The following is a 19,970-nucleotide window of genomic DNA, read 5'->3' as shown; positions in this document are numbered from 1 at the left end:
CTGATTCCACAGTGAAAGGTACCTGTTCACCTGAATAAATTAGAATAAGGGCTATTACCCCCAGGTCCCTCCGTCCTCGACACCTTCATACTTAACAAGTGGAGATGACCATCTACCGACAGAAAAAAACAAGAGGAATGCTGGTACACTAATACTGCCCCTCCCCGCGGGAGTACATAAGCAGTACTTACCCAGCAGACCTCCTGTTCTTTTTTCTGTCTGTCGACAGTGTTGATGGTGTGCTGGTGCTGCTCCTGCTGGGCTTGAGTGGCGGTGCTTCTCTTCTCCCCACGCCCTGCTGCCTGCCTCCTGGCCTGCCGGGCTAACTTGGAGTCAGTCTTTCTCTGGAGCCGGTGTTTGGATTGGAGAGTTCCCGGCTTTGCTGTGTGCTGTCTACACCTGCCGGCCCTTTGTGGCTGGTGCTGGGGTTCCCGGTTGCTTCCGGGTCGCGGGCTCGGCTTCCCGAGCCTGTTGGTCTTCTGCTCGGCGGTGCTGTGGGGGCCTTGTTCCTGGGGTTGGCCACCACTCCTGGTGAGTCCCGGTTTCGGGATCCCTTTTTTCTTCTGCCTGTGCTCGTGACCCGTTTTTTTTCTTTCTGTTTCAGGGGCCCTGAAGTTACATTTGGAAATGCTTATGCGTGTGACTTTCATGAAATATGTTTTTCTTTCTCCCCGTTTCGATGTGGAATTCTATTTAAGAGCTGAGGGAAGCTGTGCTTTTCTGTGTTTCGTCCTGTATTGCCAGCAACGCATTCACGGCAGCTCCTGCACTGAATCATTTCGGTTTCAGTGTTGACAGTTCACGGAGTACAGAACTCTTGTTTCTATATTGCTTGTGGTTCTGCTCTGTACGGAAATCCTTTGCTTTATTGGTTGCGGGCACCTGGCCTCGCTTCTATGGCTCTCTGCTCGCAGCGCTTCTCTTCCTGCCCCGGAGGGTGAACTACTAGGGGCTGCAGGGTCTCACGCTCAGCCGCTGCTTAGTTCTGCTGTGTGGGCTCCCCACGCTGTGCCGCTGGCTGCGCTGGGGTGTTTCCTGTTCACATTCCTGTTGTCTCATTTGGAGGGTTTATGACAGTTGTCCGGGGCTGTGTTTTTTTCCGACCCTGTGGTGCTGTGAGCTCTGTGTGTGGGTCGTTCTTTTTGGTTCTGTTACCTGCCCTCTGGTCCGATGCTTTGAGGGGTATTGGCGCCATTCTTGCTGTGTGTTGGTCCTCCCTTTGCTGGCCCGCCTGTGTCATCTGCTGTGGGGTGAGGTGTTCGTCTCTCGGCTGGTGCAGTCCCCCTCCTGTCTTGTGTGCCGGGTTCGGGTCTCGGCGGTGACACGCTGCGTCCTGTGCTTCTGGGCGGGTCACTTGCTGTTCCCATGGCCTTCGCATGTTCCTGTGTCCTCATGTGTTGCGCCTGGTGTCTTTGCTGCCCCTATGACTCTCCTTTGCCTTGGGTGTCCTGGGCGCGGTGCCTCTGCTTGTCCCTGGGCTTTCTGTGCTCGGCCGGAGAGGGGGGGAGGTTGTTCGGGGATTTGCGTCCCTGGTATGCCTTCTGTTTTTTTGCTTGCTTATGTGGCATGCTTGTGTGGCATGGAGCGCTGGGGTGTCTTGTCCCTTTGCTGCTTGTGTATGTGTTTTTTTCGCGTTTACATTTGCGGTGGGGGCCTTGTTGTGTTGTTGGCCCCCGCTCTGGCTGTTTTCGCCCACTCTTTTTTTTCTTCTTGGTGCTGCGTGGCGCTGGGCTCCGTGGTTCTTCTTGTGCCTCTGGTGTCGCTGGCGCTCCTGCCCGTGGGTTCGAGTCCGGCCGCTGCTATCCTGATGTCCGGTGTTGGTGGGTCCTCTGTTCGCCTGCTGGTGCCGGTCCTGGGGTACTGACGGGTGTGCCTTCTGGCGTGTGTCTTATACCTGGGTCGGGGCCTCCTGGGGGTGCCGGTGAAGTATTTCAGGGTTCCCAAGGCCTACACGCTCCAGAGATTACCCACATACACAAAAGAACTGTTGGCACGGAAGCTGTAAAAGGCAAAGAACAAGTTTATTAAAACCCCATGGGGTGGTGGTACACTCAAACAGCACCTTTCGGTATTGCAAGAGGTATCACACCGAACACCGGTGTGACCCCGTTTTATATACATTTTGGGGCAATAAAAGACAGGCGGCACAAGTTAAAACACAGTTTTAGAGACATATATGGTCATGTTTTGGAACACTGCCAGCTCATTGGAGGGTTTCAAACCCACTGGTCAGTTTGCGGCACATTCCTGAAGGTTTACGGGTCAGTGAGAACTGCGCATGTGTGGCTTGACCAATACTAAAAATAGCCTGTTGCTGGGCAGACGAGAGTGGTCAGTGGAACGGACAAAGGACTAAAGGGCACGTCGGCCACGAGGCCGCTCATGAGCTAAGATGGCCGCCACAGTATTCAAAATGGCGTTTATCGTATACAGCTAAGCTAAGGAGGACAACGTGTAGGTTCAGCTAATCGCTAACACGGACGGGCCAATTACGACAGACGACCCTTTTAGCGTTTAGCTGAATCTACCTCATAATGAACATAATCTGGATGTTCGTCCTCGATGTCAATTAACATAATTTGTGTCACCTCCTTATGTAGCATCATTTTGTCGTAAGCGAGAGCTCGTCTCGATGGCAAACAGGCCGATAGGCACATTGAACACAATGCAGGACCACATTGGATACACAAGCAGATAAAAAACATTGCTCCCACAAGTATACAGAGAATTGTCAACAGTTTCCAGCCCCACGTTGCAATCATGGACCAGAATCATCCAGAAAGTGTCCAAGTTCCATTGTCCGGATGTATTTCGGCAGCTATTTTGTGCAACTTGGAAATCGCATCATACACAGATGGAGAGTTATCAGGCACGTAAACACAACAGCTGCTTCCGATAATTCTACATGCCCCCCCACGATCAGCCAAAACAACATCCAGCACCATCCGGTTTTGGAGGGTGACAATTCTTGAAATCTGTAGTTCCTCGGTAATATTTCCCAGAGCAATGGCAGTGTCATTTGCAACAGCCTCGACAACGCGAGTCAGCCGTCTGATTTTCCGACTGTTCAGTGCAGCCCCCACAAAGGAGAACAGTCCCAAATTGAAATCCACATACTGTTGCAACGCAGTGTTCGTTTGATCAATGTCCTCTAGAGCAACAGTTCGCTTAACTCTGTTCAAAACAAAATCGTGGTACAGAGTATAGTCGTTGTGATACATCGGAGGGGCAATGAATACAGGCGGTAGCACAAACGATACATAACATGTGCCCAACCACCCCACTGGAAGCTGATGGTACCCCTTCGTTCCACAGATGAAGTAGGTGTTTCGAGATGCAACAAACGAAATGCCATTCGGGCTATCAAACGTGAGAGTAATGTTACATTCACTTTTCCCCACAGCAATCGTGCCCTTATTCCGGATACATAAATCGGCTTTTGTGGCAATGACATTTATAACATGAGCACTTGATACATTCACATTTCTCTGATTACTGTATATTCGTGGAGCAGACACATTGTCGGGCTTATACTCTTCCCATTCAAAACGTGTACCCTCAGCCCGTGGAAACCCATCCTTGTCATGGGGACATTCTTTATTGAGGCGGAAAAGCACCCCCCCTTTGGTTGGCCATCTCAAAGTAAAGAGGAGGGTGTACCAGGCGTTGCAAGATCCATTATGCGAAAACGGGAGTGGAATAAGTGGGGTGCCCCCTCTCTTCTGGTGCCCAGGCAACATTCCACACACCCAGCAATTAGAGGTATTGGTCATATTATGTGTGTGGTGAAGAATCTGAATGAAGCTGTTATTTAAATACGTTTGACGGTGGCGTTCTTCATGAAAAGGCAAGGTAAAGTGAAAATGTTCAGACGGTGCCGGGGTAGTCGGCAGCAAATGTTCACGTACAGGCACCACAAGTTCGACTACCCAGGCAATAACAGCTATCACCACAATCGTGAAAACAAAAAGAAAGGCACCCAGTATTTTCTTATCACGCGATGCCATTGATGCCATAGTTCAAGAAAGTTCTGTGCAAAGTCTCAAATGACACAAATTGTTCACAGTTTCTCACAAGTGGTCTCTGATACACGTACGTGTATACCTAAAAAAAGGAAAAATGCGGTGCTGAACTCCGAGGTAGCCGTTGTTTTCTTCTCCGGGCCAAGACGGGTGTCGCTACTCTGGCAGAACTGATCCCCCCCCCTTGGAATTCCCGGTTTCCGTTTCACAAACCTGGAGCGGTTACCAACCAGTTCAAAAAAGGAACAAAAATCTTCTTTTATCGCGGTCGTAGATTGTAGCGCTCTCTTCCAGTAGCAGATTGGTCCGGGAAGGCTCCCTCTACTTCGGCCGACGTCACAGCTGGGCTCTTTTCTTTCTCCAAGATCTCTTTATAATCAGTAAGCACAGCAGGAGTCACCAGATCCGGAGAGACTCGACGACAGTGAGTCGAATGCACCCACCGCTTCCTGTTGGTCACTCGTACGGCGGTGCGGGTAGCCAGAAGGACCTGCTCGGGGCCCTTCCACCTGGGCTCCAAACTGCTTGCTCTTTCAAACGAACGGATCATCACATGATCCCCAGGACGAAGATCGTGGCCTTCTCCAGTAGAGTTATCAGGGAGCGCTTCTCGAACCTGTTGATGAATGGAGAGCAAATCATTTGTTAATCGTGCCAAATAATCATTCATCATAACACAAGGCACATCATGTATTAATCGCGGCTTGGGCACTCCCCAGATATTCATGGGGCGACCAAACACCACCTCATAAGGTGTAAGGCCTGTCCGTGAATGGGGCACTGATCTAAGAGACAGTAGTGCTAGCGGCAACGCATCTGGCCACTTCAATGATGTAGACGCCACAATTTTGGCCAGCTTAAGCTTCAACGTTGCATTGTACCGCTCGACCAAACCTGCTGACTGAGGGTGGAATACAGCGTGGAACTTTTGCTGAATCCCCAACCCCTTCAGTACATACTCCACAATCTTTCCGACAAAATGGGGCCCATTATCGCTCCACAAAAATTTGCAAACTCCAAAGCGAGGAAAGAATTCCTTAAGCAACACCTTAGCTGTTGTCAAAGCCGTATTGTCTTTCGTGGGGTAGGCCTCAACCCATTTGCTAAAAGCACACACCACCACTAAGACGTACTTCAGGTTATTGCAGCGCTCGAGTTGGATGTAATCCATTTGAAGGACTTCAAATGGTGCAGAAGGTGGAACGAACCCTCCTTTCGGAGTATAGGCCCCCTTTCCAGGATTGTGTTGCAAACATACCAGGCAGGTCTGCACTACTCTCTTTGCAGTGTTCGCAATCTCGGGATGTTCCCAAACTCGTGTTAAAAGCTGAGTGATTGCAAGAGCTCCGACATGCGCCAGTCCATGTGTCATCTGGACCATCGCCTGTAAGTAAGCCGCAGGCAATTTCCACTTCTCCATGTCTTTGCTTCTCCAACATCCCTCATCATCTAGCACCCCATCTGCTGCCCAAGCCGCAAGCTCAGATTCTGTAGCTGAATTTTGTATATCCCGTATCTCTGCTCTAGCATCACTCCATCGTTCAGCCTGCGATTGTACCACGTACATGGGGGAGCTAGTTCGGGACATAGCCGTTTGCCTTGCTATGCTGTCTGCAAAGGCATTTCCTTGGCCCACCTTATCCGTAATTTTCTTATGGGCACTGCACTTCACTATCGCTACTTTTTTAGGGCCAAGCAGCGCATTTAGGAGATCACGCACTAACTCTCCGTGCATAATGTGCTCCCCATGTGACGTCAGAAACCCGCGTTCCCTCCAAAGAAGCCCGAAGTCATGGGCCACTCCAAAGGCGTACCGGCTGTCTGTGTATATGTTCACACATAGGCCAGCACTCAATTCGCAGGCTCTTGTTAAAGCTATCAGCTCTGCTGCCTGAGCCGATTTTTGTGGTATTCTAGCTGTTTCTACCACCGTCTTAAGAGTCGTGATCGCATATGCTGCGGAAGTCGTGCCATCTGGCAGCCTCAAACACGATCCATCAACCCACAGTTCCCCATCCACATCTGGAAGTGGCACATCCTGTAAGTCAACACGACCCTTTGTCTGTTCCTCAGTCAGGAAAACACAATCATGATGTTTTTCTTCCTGACCCTCCTCGGCCGGATAGGGCAATAAAGTCGCGGGGTTCAAAGTAGCGCATCTCTTCAATGTTATGTGTGGCGCTAAAAGTGTCAGCTCATATCCTGTAAGTCGTGCACTCGTGAGGTATTGGGTCTTTGTTTGGTTTAACAGGGCGTCTACTGCGTGAGGAACCAACACCAGCAATTTGTGTGATAACACTATGCCCTCACTCTGTCGTATGGCTACTGCTGTTGCCGCTACTGCTCGAAAACACCCAGGCAGCCCTCGTGCTACAGGATCCAAAATGGCAGAGAAGTATGCACATGGTCTCTGCTTATCCCCGTGTAACTGCACTAACACTGACAACGCGCACCCATCATTCTCGTGCACGTACAATGTGAAAAGTTTCGTGTAGTCTGGTGTTCCTAACACGGGTGCAGAACAAAGGGCCTGTCTCAACTGTTCAAAGGCTTTCTGACATTCGTCTGTCCACTCAAGAGGCATCGGTGTAGTTTTGGACAATAATGCTAGCAGAGGTTTTATGATATGTGAGAAACCCATGATCCATTGTCTACAAAAAGATGTCAACCCTATAAAGGCACGCACATCTCTCTGCGTGCGGGGGACTGGTGTATCTAAAATCGCCTGAATTCGATCAGATGTTAATGCCCTCCCCTCCTTAGACAACAGATGACCGAGGTAGGTCACCTGGGGTCTACAGTATTGAAGCTTTTTCTTGAAGACCTTGTGATTGTTTTGTGCCAAAAAGGACAGCAACGCAAGCGTGCTCTGTTCACATTGTGTATAGGAGTCAGCAGCAAGCAAAAGGTCATCCACGTACTGGATGAGCGCAACGCCAGACTGCAATTCGAAGGAATCTAGTTGTCGTTTCAAAGCCTGGCTGTAGATGCTAGGGCTCTCAGTATAGCCTTGGGGAACTCGACAAAATCTATATGATTTATTATTGAGCGTAAAGCCAAACAGATATCTACTATCTGGATGAACAGGGATAGAAAAGAACGCATTCTTTAGATCGATAACACTAAAAGTGGTGGCTGTCGGTGGAACCAAAGTAAGCAAAGTCGTGATATCAGACACCACTGGGTATTGGGGAATGACAATTTTATTTATTTCACGCAAATCAATAATAAATCGATAGATCTTGCCATCTGAGTCTCTCTTAAGAATTGGTAGAATAGGGCTGTTACAGACATTATAAGGGACCTCCTCCACTACCCCTGCAGAAATCAAATCCTGAACAATATGTGTTAGTGCAATTTCGCCTTCCTTCGAGATCTTATACTGTGGCACTCGTGGTAGAGGGGCCCCCTTCTTAACAGTGATATGTATTGGTGGAATACGCATCTCTCCCACATCCGTATCTGATGTCGCCCACAACGTGTGCGGCAGAGAGGCCAAAACGGGAATATCTAAAATGACACAAAATCTGTCATGTTCAGGGCAATCATCAGGATCAGGGTAGTTGTCATTCAGAATAACCCGCACTCCTTCTGGAGCGCAACGTATTGTTGCTCGAAAATATTTAAGCAAATCAATGCCCAAGATATTATCTGGGGTATGGGGCGATAACAAAAATTGGCCAAAACTAAAGTACTTGTCAATACATAGTGCAAGGGGCTTGGACAATGGGCTGGGGGAGGGTGTGCCATCAAACCCTACACACGTAATCATTTCGCCAGACAGGGGAGCCCTCGGAACCAAGTTTTTCGACAGAGCGCTACGAGTAGCTCCTGTGTCGACTAGAAACTGATCAGTAGAACCCAAAATACCCGCTGTTACATATGGACCTTGCTGATCTACTGGCACTTCGACTGATTCCTTACCCCATCCTACGCAATCCTATGCATGCACATAATCCTGATGTTCCACATTCTCTCCTTCCAAAATCTGATATTGATTCCGTCTATCAAACGTATTTCGTTCGTCCTGGCCACGGCCCCTCTCCTCAACCTGTCTACGATCACCTCCGCCACCTCTCGCTCCAGTATAACCTCCTCTTGACCTTCCACTGCCTCGACCACGCTGACTACGCTGTTCACGAAGTACCGGACAATCATCGGCCCAATGCCCAAACTCCTTGCAATAAGCACACTGATCCTCCGCAATGTCCGTACGACCATACGACGCATTTCCTCCACCTCGTCTACCTCTATCACTCCCTCTGCTCTGTGTTCCCCGAACCTGCGCCAACATCACCTTCGTTTTCAATTCCTTCGCCTTTTTCTCCACACTTTCTTTAGCTTCCACCTCCTGCCGCTCATAGTACTGAGCCATAGTTAACAAAGACGCAGGGGTCGCCGTGGCCCAGGAACTTTCGCTCGATTTCAATCGCTTAGCAATCTCCGGTAGGAGATTAGCTACGTACTTATCTACAAACAGATGCCGACCCGTATCGTCTGTTAAAGATTGACCACTGTAATCATGAAAGGCCTCCTCGAAACGCGTAAAGAAATCTGAAACCGTTTCATCATGTTTCTGCTTGCACGACGTTAACATGGTCCAATCAATCTTTTTGGCGGGAACAAGCGTTTTCAATTTACGCAAAATAGCTGCCGGGAGTTCTAGGATTAGCTGACAAGGCTTGCATGCTGGTGCCCTATCTAAATCTGCAGCATTTATTTCTTTCCATGTCCCTCCCAATATTGTCTCATCATTATTTTTACGAATCTGCCGCCACATGTCAGGTGGTAATATCAACCCAAAAAACAAATCTATATCTACAAGGGTCATCACACAAGACGATATAGCCCCCTCTACCCCCTCATAGAATGCCGCTGGGTTCTTTCGGAGATCAGGTAAAGAGTTTTTAAGTGCCATGACATCTGCTCTATTCCATGGTGTATACACCCAATTATACACAAAATATCCCTTCGCATCCTTTGACAATTTATCATCATCCGTACCTTCCCCTTTTGGTGAAACATACAAAGGCGCGGCTTCACGCATAGGCATAACATGCAACGCAGAGCTCTTATCTGAACCACGAAGAGAACACTCCTTAACCGCCCCGTCGTTTCCCGGCTCGGACTCCTTTTTCCTCCGTTTCAGTTCCTGTCGTAAATAAATTGTCTCATCCCGCAGCGCGATCAACTGCTTGAACAGGTCATCCACATCTGTAAGATCAAAATCACCTTTAGCTAAATTCTCACGATATACCGACAAAGCTTTAGGCTCTAACGTTTCAGAAACTTCACGATATGCATTTACAACTTCATCCGCTAAAGTGGACAAGAAATACATTAATTCAAGATCCGACCACCCCTGTTTCTCCGTTACCAACTGTTCCTGAGTAACACAATGCTTATTCACTTTACGAGCCCAACTGCGCAAATGAGCGGACCTCTCCGCAGTAAACCTGAGAGCCGATACCCCTTTCTGGCTCACTTGAATCTGCCCATCATCCTCAGGATCCACAGTCGGAGCCGTCGGTGAAACGTACGGAGGTGGTGACCGATCTAACAAAGAAAAATCATCAATTTCATTATTAAGGACAGGATAAAGCGGTCGGCGAATAGGAAACTGACCAGTCGTTTGCAATTTACGTTCCCGTTCCTCCCTCTCTTTCTTCTCCTGAGCCTCCTTCTCCTCAAGCTGTAAAGCCTTATCCCGAGCAGCCTTGCGCTGCTCTTTGTCCGCCAAGGCAACCTCACGCTTCATTCGTTCACGCGCTGCTTTCTCCCACATTCGCACACAGTCAAACATATTTTGTCTAGACCTACGTTGAAACATACATTGCTCGACAAATTGGATTTTACTCAAATCGTATGACCCGTGTAGGGGCCATTGCAATTCGGGATCGGTCTTAGTGTACTTATGCCATAATTTACTGTACATAATAGGCGGAAGGCCGTGCTTGATATACATTTCCCTATTTGGTGTTCCCTCTGGGGGAGCCGGCTGTGAATCCGCTAACCTAATTGATGCATCATCTCCTAAACAACACATTCCCCGTAGTTTGCTGAAAACAGGCATGTTCAAAGAGTATCACGAAAGCGTGACACCAAACCAAATGGCACTTACAGGTCTTCACACGATTGTGCCGCTCAAAGGAAAAAAAACAAAGTTAGAGAAACATCTCTACATGCCTGCCTATGTGAAGTGCACTACACATATAAGTTCAAAGATCACAAAGTCAAAATGTTAGCTAACTCAAATCAAAGTTCACAAATTTCAGCGAGCGTCCGAAGACTACCTCACCGATCGCAAATCTCAAGACTTCAGTAAGCGTCCGAAGACTACCTTACCGAACACAAATCTCAGGACTTCAGTAAGCGTCCGAAGACTACCTTACCGAACACAAATCTTACCAATTCTCAAAAGTCCAGATTCCAACTGCCAAGGTCTTGTAAGCCAAATCAGCCAAACAGCACTTTCTCAGTGAAGCGGACACTCGAAAACTCAGTCGGAGACCGGCGCCACCTGGAAGGTCAGATCGGAAGGAGAGGAAAAGACACCTTGGCAACCAAGACTCGGGTCACTCGTGGCAGTGCGCGTCCATGGCGAATTTCCAAGCCTTCGTCACGACCTCTCCTTCGGGCATCCGAGTCGCCGATGAGTCCCTTCATGGTCCCCAATTGAAGTATTTCAGGGTTCCCAAGGCCTACACGCTCCAGAGATTACCCACATACACAAAAGAACTGTTGGCACGGAAGCTGTAAAAGGCAAAGAACAAGTTTATTAAAACCCCATGGGGTGGTGGTACACTCAAACAGCACCTTTCGGTATTGCAAGAGGTATCACACCGAACACCGGTGTGACCCCGTTTTATATACATTTTGGGGCAATAAAAGACAGGCGGCACAAGTTAAAACACAGTTTTAGAGACATATATGGTCATGTTTTGGAACACTGCCAGCTCATTGGAGGGTTTCAAACCCACTGGTCAGTTTGTGGCACATTCCTGAAGGTTTACGGGTCAGTGAGAACTGCGCATGTGTGGCTTGACCAATACTAAAAATAGCCTGTTGCTGGGCAGACGAGAGTGGTCAGTGGAACGGACAAAGGACTAAAGGGCACGTCGGCCACGAGGCCGCTCATGAGCTAAGATGGCCGCCACAGTATTCAAAATGGCGTTTATCGTATACAGCTAAGCTAAGGAGGACAACGTGTAGGTTCAGCTAATCGCTAACACGGACTGGCCAATTACGACACCGGGGTTTGTTGGGGGCTTGCGTTCTTCGCTGTGATACGTCCCGTGTTACTTTTTGTGGTGTCCTGATGCTGTCTCTGGAGTCCATGCTGCTTGCCTCCTGTGTGGCTTGTTCCTGGTCTACGGCCTTGCTGCTGGCCCGCCCCGGGTCTTGCTGTTTTCGAATGGTGGGCGTTCCAGGGTCTGCTCCCTTTGGTACTCTTCTTCTGGATGTGCCTGTGCTCTTGGCGACTCTGTGGGCGTTCGCTCTTTCTGTTTGTGGCTTGACTCGGGTTGGCGTGGGTTACGGTCGCCTCTGTGGTGGCTGGTTCCTTTTTTTTTCGCTGGCTCTGCCTTTGCTTGCTACTAGGGTTCCCTGTGTTGTTGGGGTTTTCCTGCGTGCTTGCTTGCACCTTGCTCTCTGCTGCGTGGCGTTCCTCTCTTCTTTGGCGACGGCCTGTGGGGGGTGCGTTCTGTTTCCCCCTCTGCTTCGGGATGCCTACCCCGCCTGGTGGTGGGTCGGTGTTCCTGCTCCTCGGGCCGATGGGGGGGTGGGGTCCTGTGGGCTTCCCTGGTTCCGGTTGGCCTGCCATGCTGTTTTCCCTTTGTGGCCTTGCCTCAGCTGCGGGCTGGCTGTTGTGGCCTCTGCTCCGCTTGGGTGTCCTGGTTCTTCGCTTCCTGGCTTTTGTGTGGTTGGTCGCCTTTGGGGCTCCTGGTTCCTGGTCCTGTTCCTCCCGTCCCTTGGGCTGTGCCTGGTTCCGCTCATGGGTGCTTGCCTGTGTCTTGCCGGGGGCTCTTTGGGGTGGTCTTCCCCCTCTGCCTGTGCTTGGGTGGCTTGTGCTGCCTTGGGTTCAGCGGTTCTGCTTTGGCCCTGCCGGCTCCTGTTCTCGTCTGTTCCCTGCTTGGTGCCTGTTTGTGGTGCCTGCCTGGGTCTTCCTGTTGGTGTGGGCTTCCCTTGCTCCCGCTTGGGGCTTCTGGTGTTGTCCGGGGGCTTTTCTGTGTGCTTGGCCTGGCTGCTTTTGTGCTGGCTCCCCCTGGGCTGGCTTTTGGCTGTCTGCCCCTCCTGTTTCTGCCGGGGTACCTGTCTGGTTTGTTCCTGACTGGGGCCTCCGGGCTGCTGCCGGTTCCTGTCATGCCTCCTGTTCTCCGGGTTGGTGTGCTGTCCCCGTGCTCCGCTGTCTGCTCTGTGTTGTGCTTGGTCGGGCCGAGTTGGTCCCTGCCTGGCCTTCTGGGGCTGCTGGGGGCTGTTGGCTTCTGGGTCCGTCTCCTGTTGTGGGTGTTTTCTCCCTGGGTTGTTCTGGTCTCGTCTGGTTCCCTTGGTGGGTGCCTGGCTGTGGTTTTGGCTGGGGCGTGCCGCTCCTGCTTGTTGGGCTCCTTTTTGGGCTCTGCTTCCCTGCTGGTGTCCCTTTGGGCCCTGGCGGGGTGTTCTGAGTTGGGGACGCTTCCTGGTGGTTCCTTCTGGGCCTTCTCCTGCTGTTCTCTTCCCGGGCTTGTTTTCCCGGTGTTGTGGGCCTGTGTGGGGTTCTGTGGCTATGGTTCTGCCGGCTTCTTGCTGGCTGTGGGTGGCTTCGGGCTGTGCCTTCTGGGTTTTCGGGCTGTGCTGACCCTTTTTGGCCTGCTATGGGGGTTGTTGCCGGCCTTTTCCGGGTTCTTCCTGGTTCTGTGGTCCTGGCTCGCTCCTTCCTCCCTTGCTTTCCCGGGCTTTGTTCCTGGTGTGGGTCTGTTTGGTTGCCCCCCCATCTGTGATTGGGGTGCTGTTCTGTGGTGCTCGTGCCTCTGCGAGTCCCTCCCTCCTGGCTGCGGGTTGTCTGTGGTTTCCTGCTGCTTGGTCCTCTGCTCTTCTTCTGGGGTTTGCTTGGGCCTGCTGTTCCTCCTGCGTGGTCGGGTTGCTTAGCTCTGGTCCTGGCTTCCAGGTTCTGTTGGGGTTTGTTGGCCTCTTTTTTTGCGGTTTGCTTGGCTCCTCTCCGGCATTGCTGGGTTGGGGCCTTGTGGTTGTGGTCTGGGTGCTGTGCTCTCTGGGCTTTCTTTTTCCCACCGCTCCTAAGTTCAGAGGGGTCTGCTGTGGGTTTCTTCAGGAGGGCGCTGAGTTCGGCGTGTTTCCAGCATTCTGGGAAGGTGGCAGAGTTGAAAGAGCAGTTGATGACATCACGGAGATGGGGTGCGATGATGGAGTCAGCTTTGTTGAAGATGTGGTGGGGGCAGGGGTCGGTTGTCGAGCCAGAGTGGATTGAGTTCATTAGGCGGATGGTGTCTTCCGTGGTGATTGGGTTCCAGGCGCTGAGGTTGTTAGTTGGCGGTGTAGGTTCTGAGGGAGGTGGGGAGGGTTGTTCGCAGGGAGTGTTCTCGAAGCTGTTGTGAATGTCGGCAATTTTGTTGTAGAAGAAGGAGGATAAAGCATTGCAGAGGTCTTGGGTGGGCGTGATGTCGTTAGATTCTGTGGTGGGGTTGGTGAATTCTTTGACGATGTTGAAAAGTTCCTTGCTGTTATGGGCGTTGTTGTCGAGTCGATCCTTGAATGCTGATTTCTTGGTGGATTGAATCAGTTGGTGGTGTTTGCGGGTGGCTGCCTTGAGGGTGGCCATGTTGTCGGTGGTTGGGTTTTTTCTCCATGTTTTCTCTAGGGTGCGGCATAGCTTCTTGGATTTTTTAAGGTCATCATTGAACCAGGGAGCCTTTTTGCTGCCTGATTTGATCTGGTGGTTTTTCAGGGGTGCTAATTCGTCTGCGCTGTGGGTGATCCATTGCTTGAGTTTGGTGGCCGCTTGGTTTGGGTCCAATGAGAGGGTGGGAGGGTTTTGGTTGAGTGATGTGAGGAGTTGGTCGGAGGTGATTTTGTTCCAGTTTCTCCGAGGAATAGGTTGTGGGGGGTTGTGGGTCAAGGTGGTTTTGTAGCTGAAGTGAACACAACTGTGGTCCGTCCAATGGAGAGCTGTGGTGCGATCGAAGGAAATGTGCTTGCTGGAGGTGAAGATAGGGTTGAGCGTGTGTCCGGCTACATGGGTGGGGGTGTCAACAAGTTGTTTGAGTCCGAGATTGGCCAGGTTGTCCAGAAGGGTGGTGGTGTTACTGTCGTATTTGTTTTCAACGTGGAAGTTGAGGTCTCCTAGTAGAATATAGTTCTCGGAGGCGAGGGCATGTGGGCTGACGAAGTCAGTGATGTCATCGCTGAATTGTTTACGGGTTCCTGGAGGCCTGTAGATGAGGGTGCCTCTAAGTGTGGTCCCAGGGTCGGTGTGGTTCTGGAAGTGGAGATGTTCGGCGGTTGCAAGATTATCGTCGGAGCTGGTCGTGATTTTGATGGTGTTCCTATGGTCGATGGCGATGCCTCCTCCTGTTTGATTGGTGCGGTCTTTTCGGATGATCTTGTAAGCGTCCGGGATGGCTATGGCGATGTCGGGTGCTGATGATGCATTCATCCAGGTTTCTGTAGGGAATGCGATGTCCTGTGAAGTAGTGTCGAGTAGGTCCCAGAGTTCAGTGGCATGTCTGTGGACCGAGCGGGTGTTCAGCAGGATGCACTTCAGGTGGTTAGAGTCGGAGCTGTGTTTGGTGGAAGTGGATTTGGTGTGGGTCTTGAAGCAGATGAACTTGCAGGAGTGACAGGCGAATGGACCGTGGGTGCGTCCTGCGGTGGCTTCGCAGCATTGTGGTGTGCGTCCGGGGTTAAGGGCACAGAGGGTAGTGGCGTCATACGTTATGCGGGTGGAGTGGGTTTTGCGAGGACCAGGGGGTCTGGCTCTGGGCGCGGTCCAGACGCGGACGGGTGTAGACGGGCTTACCTTTGGCGCACCTTCGGCGCGCAAATGCATCTGTCATATGTGGATAGTGGAAGGGGAGGGGCGAGGGAGGGTCAGCTGGGAGGCGGGGGGCGGGGTGTACAGACGGGCCAGGAGGCAGAACAACAAACAGCAAAATGGCCGCAAGATAAACAGAATGATTCCAGGCGCAGGAAGAATATAGTTACAGCAATGGGCACTGGGAGCAATGAAGTGCTATGATTATATAAACGCGCTGAGGAATACGTTCTTCAAACTACAAAGCGAGGCTTACGATATGCTACAGTCACCTCACATGCAATTATGACAATAATACAGCTGATCTCAATGAAGCGCTGCAATTAAAATAAGGCACAGAGGAAATGGGGTACAAAGCGTCACAAGGAAATGCAACAAGCAAGCAATGCGCACCGCTAGCAAAACGAAGCACAGATACTTAAGTGGCCAGGGAGCGTGGTGGAGCGACCGGTTCTGAGTGATTCAGGACGGTCACATCGCTTCACCAGGCAGGACAGTCCAGAGCTACTCGTGGGAGGGAGGGTCAGCTGGGAGGCAGGGGGCGGGGTGTACAGACGGGCCAGGAGGCAGAACAACAAACAGCAAAATGGCCGCAAGATAAACAGAATGATTCCAGGCGCAGGAAGAATATAGTTACAGCAATGGGCACTGGGAGCAATAAAGCGCTATGATTATATAAACGCGCTGAGGAATATGTTCTTCAAACTACAAAGCGAGGCTTACGATATGCTACAGGCACCTCACATGCAATTATGACAATAATACAGCTGATCTCAATGAAGCGCTGCGATTAAAATAAGGCACAGAGGAAATGGGGTACAACGCGTCACAAGGAAATGCAACAAGCAAGCAATGCGCGCTGCTAGCAAAACGAAGCACAGATACTTAAGTGGCCAGGGAGCGTGGTGGAGCGACCGCTTCTGAGTGATTCAGGACGGTCACAGCGCTTCACCAGGCACGACAGTCCAGAGCTACTCGTGGGAGGGAGGGTCAGCTGGGAGTGGGGGGCGGGGTGTACAGACGGGCCAGGAGGCAGAACAACAAACAGCAAAATGGCCGCAAGATAAACAGAATGATTCCAGGCGCAGGAAGAATAAAGTTACAGCAATGGGCACTGGGAGCAATGAAGCGCTATGATTATATAAACGCGCTGAGGAATATGTTCTTCAAACTACAAAGCGAGGCTTACGATATGCTACAGGCACCTCACATGCAATTATGATAACAATACAGCTGATCTCAATTGTTAAGTATGAAGGTGTCGAGGACTACGGACCCGGAGTAATGAAGATTACCGGTAAGTAATAGGACATTGGGAAGGCTCCTTACAATGATTAGAAAACATTCTCTTAATCACCAGTGAAATAGAACCCCCATCTCAGGTGGACAACAAGCTCGATAGTAGATGAGAAATCCTGTATGATAAAAGTTGTAGAAGCGGATTAAACATGTTTCCTTGTCACTGGTGGGCTGGAGGCTACTCACACTACTTTAACTTTTTTTTCTTAATCAATGATACCAGCTGCAGAAATACTGAAGCCCAAAAATGTGATGCTGAAATCTTTGAAGCACACTTCTTAGCCTGGACACAAGGCAAATGTTGCCAGAATCTAGTCAAGACCACTATAAGGTTTCTGCTGTGTTTTTGGAAAAATAAAAGGATGTCGTTGAGGTACATATTTACACACGTGTCTAATGGATCCTGAAAATCTAATTTTCAAAGTGCTGAAATGCTGCTGGATCGCTAAATTAGTAGAAATGCATCACCAAAAATTAAACGTGGCTGTATCCTATATTAAATTCAGTCTTCCCCTCATCAACACTCCACTTCGAACTAAGGTTTTGACTCTTCCAAAGCCATATTGAGAATGCTGTATCGTTTTGATCAAAATAGATTCGAGGTAAGGGGCAATGGGTAGCAGTCTCGGATGATGATTGCGTTCAATGTTCAAAAGTCAAAACGGATGATTCGCCATACGAGGTTAAGAATGAAAGAAAATCGGAGCTCGAGCAGAGGACGTGGAGAGCCGTATAATGTTTTTTCACCAGGGGCACCTTCAGATATTGCTTTAAGACATGATCTTCCTTGTCTGTTAACGTGTAGATTTAGCCGTGGGGAATGTCTGGTCCAGGTATCAAATCAATTACTAACACAGTCATCGGGACGATGTGGATTAACTTGTTGTCTGCTCTCTTCGTGCTAAAGACATCTGGGTGCTGCTTGTAAAATTAGAAAATGTGGTCATTTTTGCATGATACGGATGTATTGTCATAACTGTATATAATGAAAAGCACCTGCATTTTTAAATAACTGCTAAATTTACTATATTAATTGGCATGCCACAAAGGCTTTTGTCTAAGAGCTGTTGCTTTTTTCGATTTGGGTAGGGTCTCATTATTAAATATGGGTGTATAAAGATAACTGCCATGTTTAGAACTCAATACACCAACAAATTCATGGAACTTTCGAAGTAGCAAAATTATCCTGCAATGATTGGCATGTGTTTATCCTCGTACTATATAAAAAGCACAATAAAGTCCTAAGTTGGATATAAACTTAGCACAAACACTCTTGGTAGCAGCATGCATGCTAAATAAACAAGCAAGGACGGGGTTGGGGTGGCGGGTGAAAGTAGTGACCAGGGCTGGGGATGGTGGCTGAAGGCGGATACCAGTAACTTTGGAGGTCGAGATGGGAAAATATAGGAAAGATGCAGGACAGAGGATGGGGCATAACGACCAGAACTGCCGACTTTGGAGCTTGGGAGCCAGATTCACAAGCGCACTTGAAATACGTGCCAAAAAGTTTAAATAAAATGCAAGATAAATGCATGCAACTAGAAAAGTAAACTGTATAGAACCTTAAAAAAAGTGCTGTGCATTAAAAAAGGAGTGCCCCAACAACGGAAGAAAACAGTACTTTGGTTACAGGAAACTGATAAGAGAAGCACACGAGGAACAAGCATTGGTAAATGCAGAAAACTATGCTTCAGCCAATAGAAATGGAGGAATAGTAAGTGACAAGCAAAGGAACCAATGAAATGCGAGGGGGCAAGATGTAAGCCCTTTTAAGATTATATTGAATACAATAGGCACAACCTAAAAAGGGAATAAGTACAAACCATTGCTTACATCTTTCGAGTGTTACATTCTTAGGCCGTTTCTTCATGTAATGTGGTTGCAACATCACATTGCACATTTCATCCGAGCAGGCATCAGGCTTTAGGAGCTAACGAAAGGCTTAGTATCAACAGGTGTAATAACCTCAAACATTCTGCGGCTAAGGTATGGTGTTATAGATCAGGTTCTTACCCTTTCTGCCCATGTGAAATGTTCACACTTCTATAAACATCACGAGGTATACTTTGAACTGGAAAAATGTCCCACCAATGGGGTGCTATTACAGAAGGTGTCAATGGGGCACAACGGCTGTCTGTGCCCTTTCTTTTGCCTACAGGGCTCTTTTACATTAGAGTAGGGTCTGCAGTAGGTGCGGGTGGAGAGCTCTGCTCCGCCCGCGGAGTGTGCAGAGATTTGCCTACAGCGGATTTAACCAGCCCCCACCACCACCCCCTATTAAGAATTAATTAAAAATACATTAAAGGTAAAAGGGGAAAAAACGTACCTTGACTGCGGCATCCCCGGACTGCCCTCCTTCTCTTCCACGCCGTCTCAGGGTGATCTGCGCACACGCATTCCTTGCAAGAAATGCGCATGCGTTGGCACACGCGCGTGCACAGATCACCCTGAGTTGAGGAGGAAGAGGAGGATGGCAGCCCAGAGATGCCGCAGTCAAGGTAAGTATTTTTTCTTTTGCCTTCGATGTATTGTTAATGAATACTTAATAGGGGGGTGGAGGCGGGTGGCGGAGCGGAGTTTGTTCTCAACTCCATGGACCTCCACGTTGTCCCGCTGCGCCAGCTCCGCCCAGGGTTAGCCTGCAGGCACTTGTGAGGTGCTATTTCTGTGTGGATCATTCTAACACACATTTAATGTGTGCCCAGTCCTAAGAGGACGTTACCTCATTTGCATGAGGCACGACTCCATAAAAAGGAGAGAATACCTGTGCCTCTGCTTCCATGCCACAGATGTGTAGCAGAGGAGGAACAGTAATTGTGTGCCATATACAGCGCCTTGTGTTAAAAGTGAGAAATTGAATGTTAAAAGCTTACCAAAACAACAATAAAATAATCAAAACATAGCACGGATCATTAAAAATACATCATTTGTAACTGATCCACCATTGTTGCAGCTTGGCATTCTTGTGTTTGTTGGATAGTTAAGTTCAGTAGCCCTTCAGTGTTTCTATTTTGACATTCTTTACCAAAGCATGTAAAACGTAATTTCCCTGTTCACTTTGCCCCTTTCAGCAAATTTAACTTTCTCCAAGAAGTTGGAAATGAACCTGACGTCAAGACGTCGGAGAAGTGTACTCTGGTTGTGAACTTGAACCGCCCGGATGCAATTGAGGGAAAAACTTTCAATGAATGGACGAAAAGGGTAATGTATTTACCAGCAACTCATGAGTGGGCCTAATGTGTAAAACAATTCAGGATGAATATGTTTTCGAAAGTACGGGTTCCATTTTGGACATCTGCATGAAATCAGACTGCAGAAACTCACCTGTGCAAATTAAGGCCCAAATTGACTAAACTTTGTGGTGAGAACTTAATACTCAGGCAACACAAAATGGGTGCTGTCAAAAAACAGTGGCACGAATGACATTCTCAACCAAATTTCATGAGTAACTTTTTTGTGCCAAAAGTTGATAAAAGCGCAGTACTACAACACATGAACCTGCTGGTAATCTATGCAAAGTGGGTGTGATGGTGTTGGAACAGGGCAATGACTGTTGGGAATCCAGACAAATCCATATCAAGTAAAGTCATGCAAAGTAGAGCAAACAACTAAAGTAGCACAACCTA

The 19,970-nt window shown here is 49.2% G+C and overlaps 1 protein-coding gene across 1 annotated transcript in view; it reads left to right on the top strand.

Moving 5' to 3' along the window:
• The window catches only part of LOC147747756 (2-5A-dependent ribonuclease-like), a 404,162-nt gene that overhangs the window by 329,769 nt on the left and 54,423 nt on the right, over window positions 1–19,970 (top strand). Inside the window, exon 5 of the mRNA XM_086926092.1 lies at window positions 19,416–19,545. Within this exon, the coding sequence (XP_086782218.1) occupies window positions 19,416–19,545 (130 nt within the window). The remainder of the gene's footprint in view (window positions 1–19,415; window positions 19,546–19,970) is intronic.

Source organism: Lissotriton vulgaris, chromosome 1_1 (assembly GCF_964263255.1).
Source record: "Lissotriton vulgaris chromosome 1_1, aLisVul1.2, whole genome shotgun sequence".
NCBI classification, from domain to species: domain Eukaryota; kingdom Metazoa; phylum Chordata; class Amphibia; order Caudata; family Salamandridae; genus Lissotriton; species Lissotriton vulgaris.
Note: the sequence above shows the minus strand (reverse complement) of the source record. Positions and strands in the feature narration are given on the sequence as shown.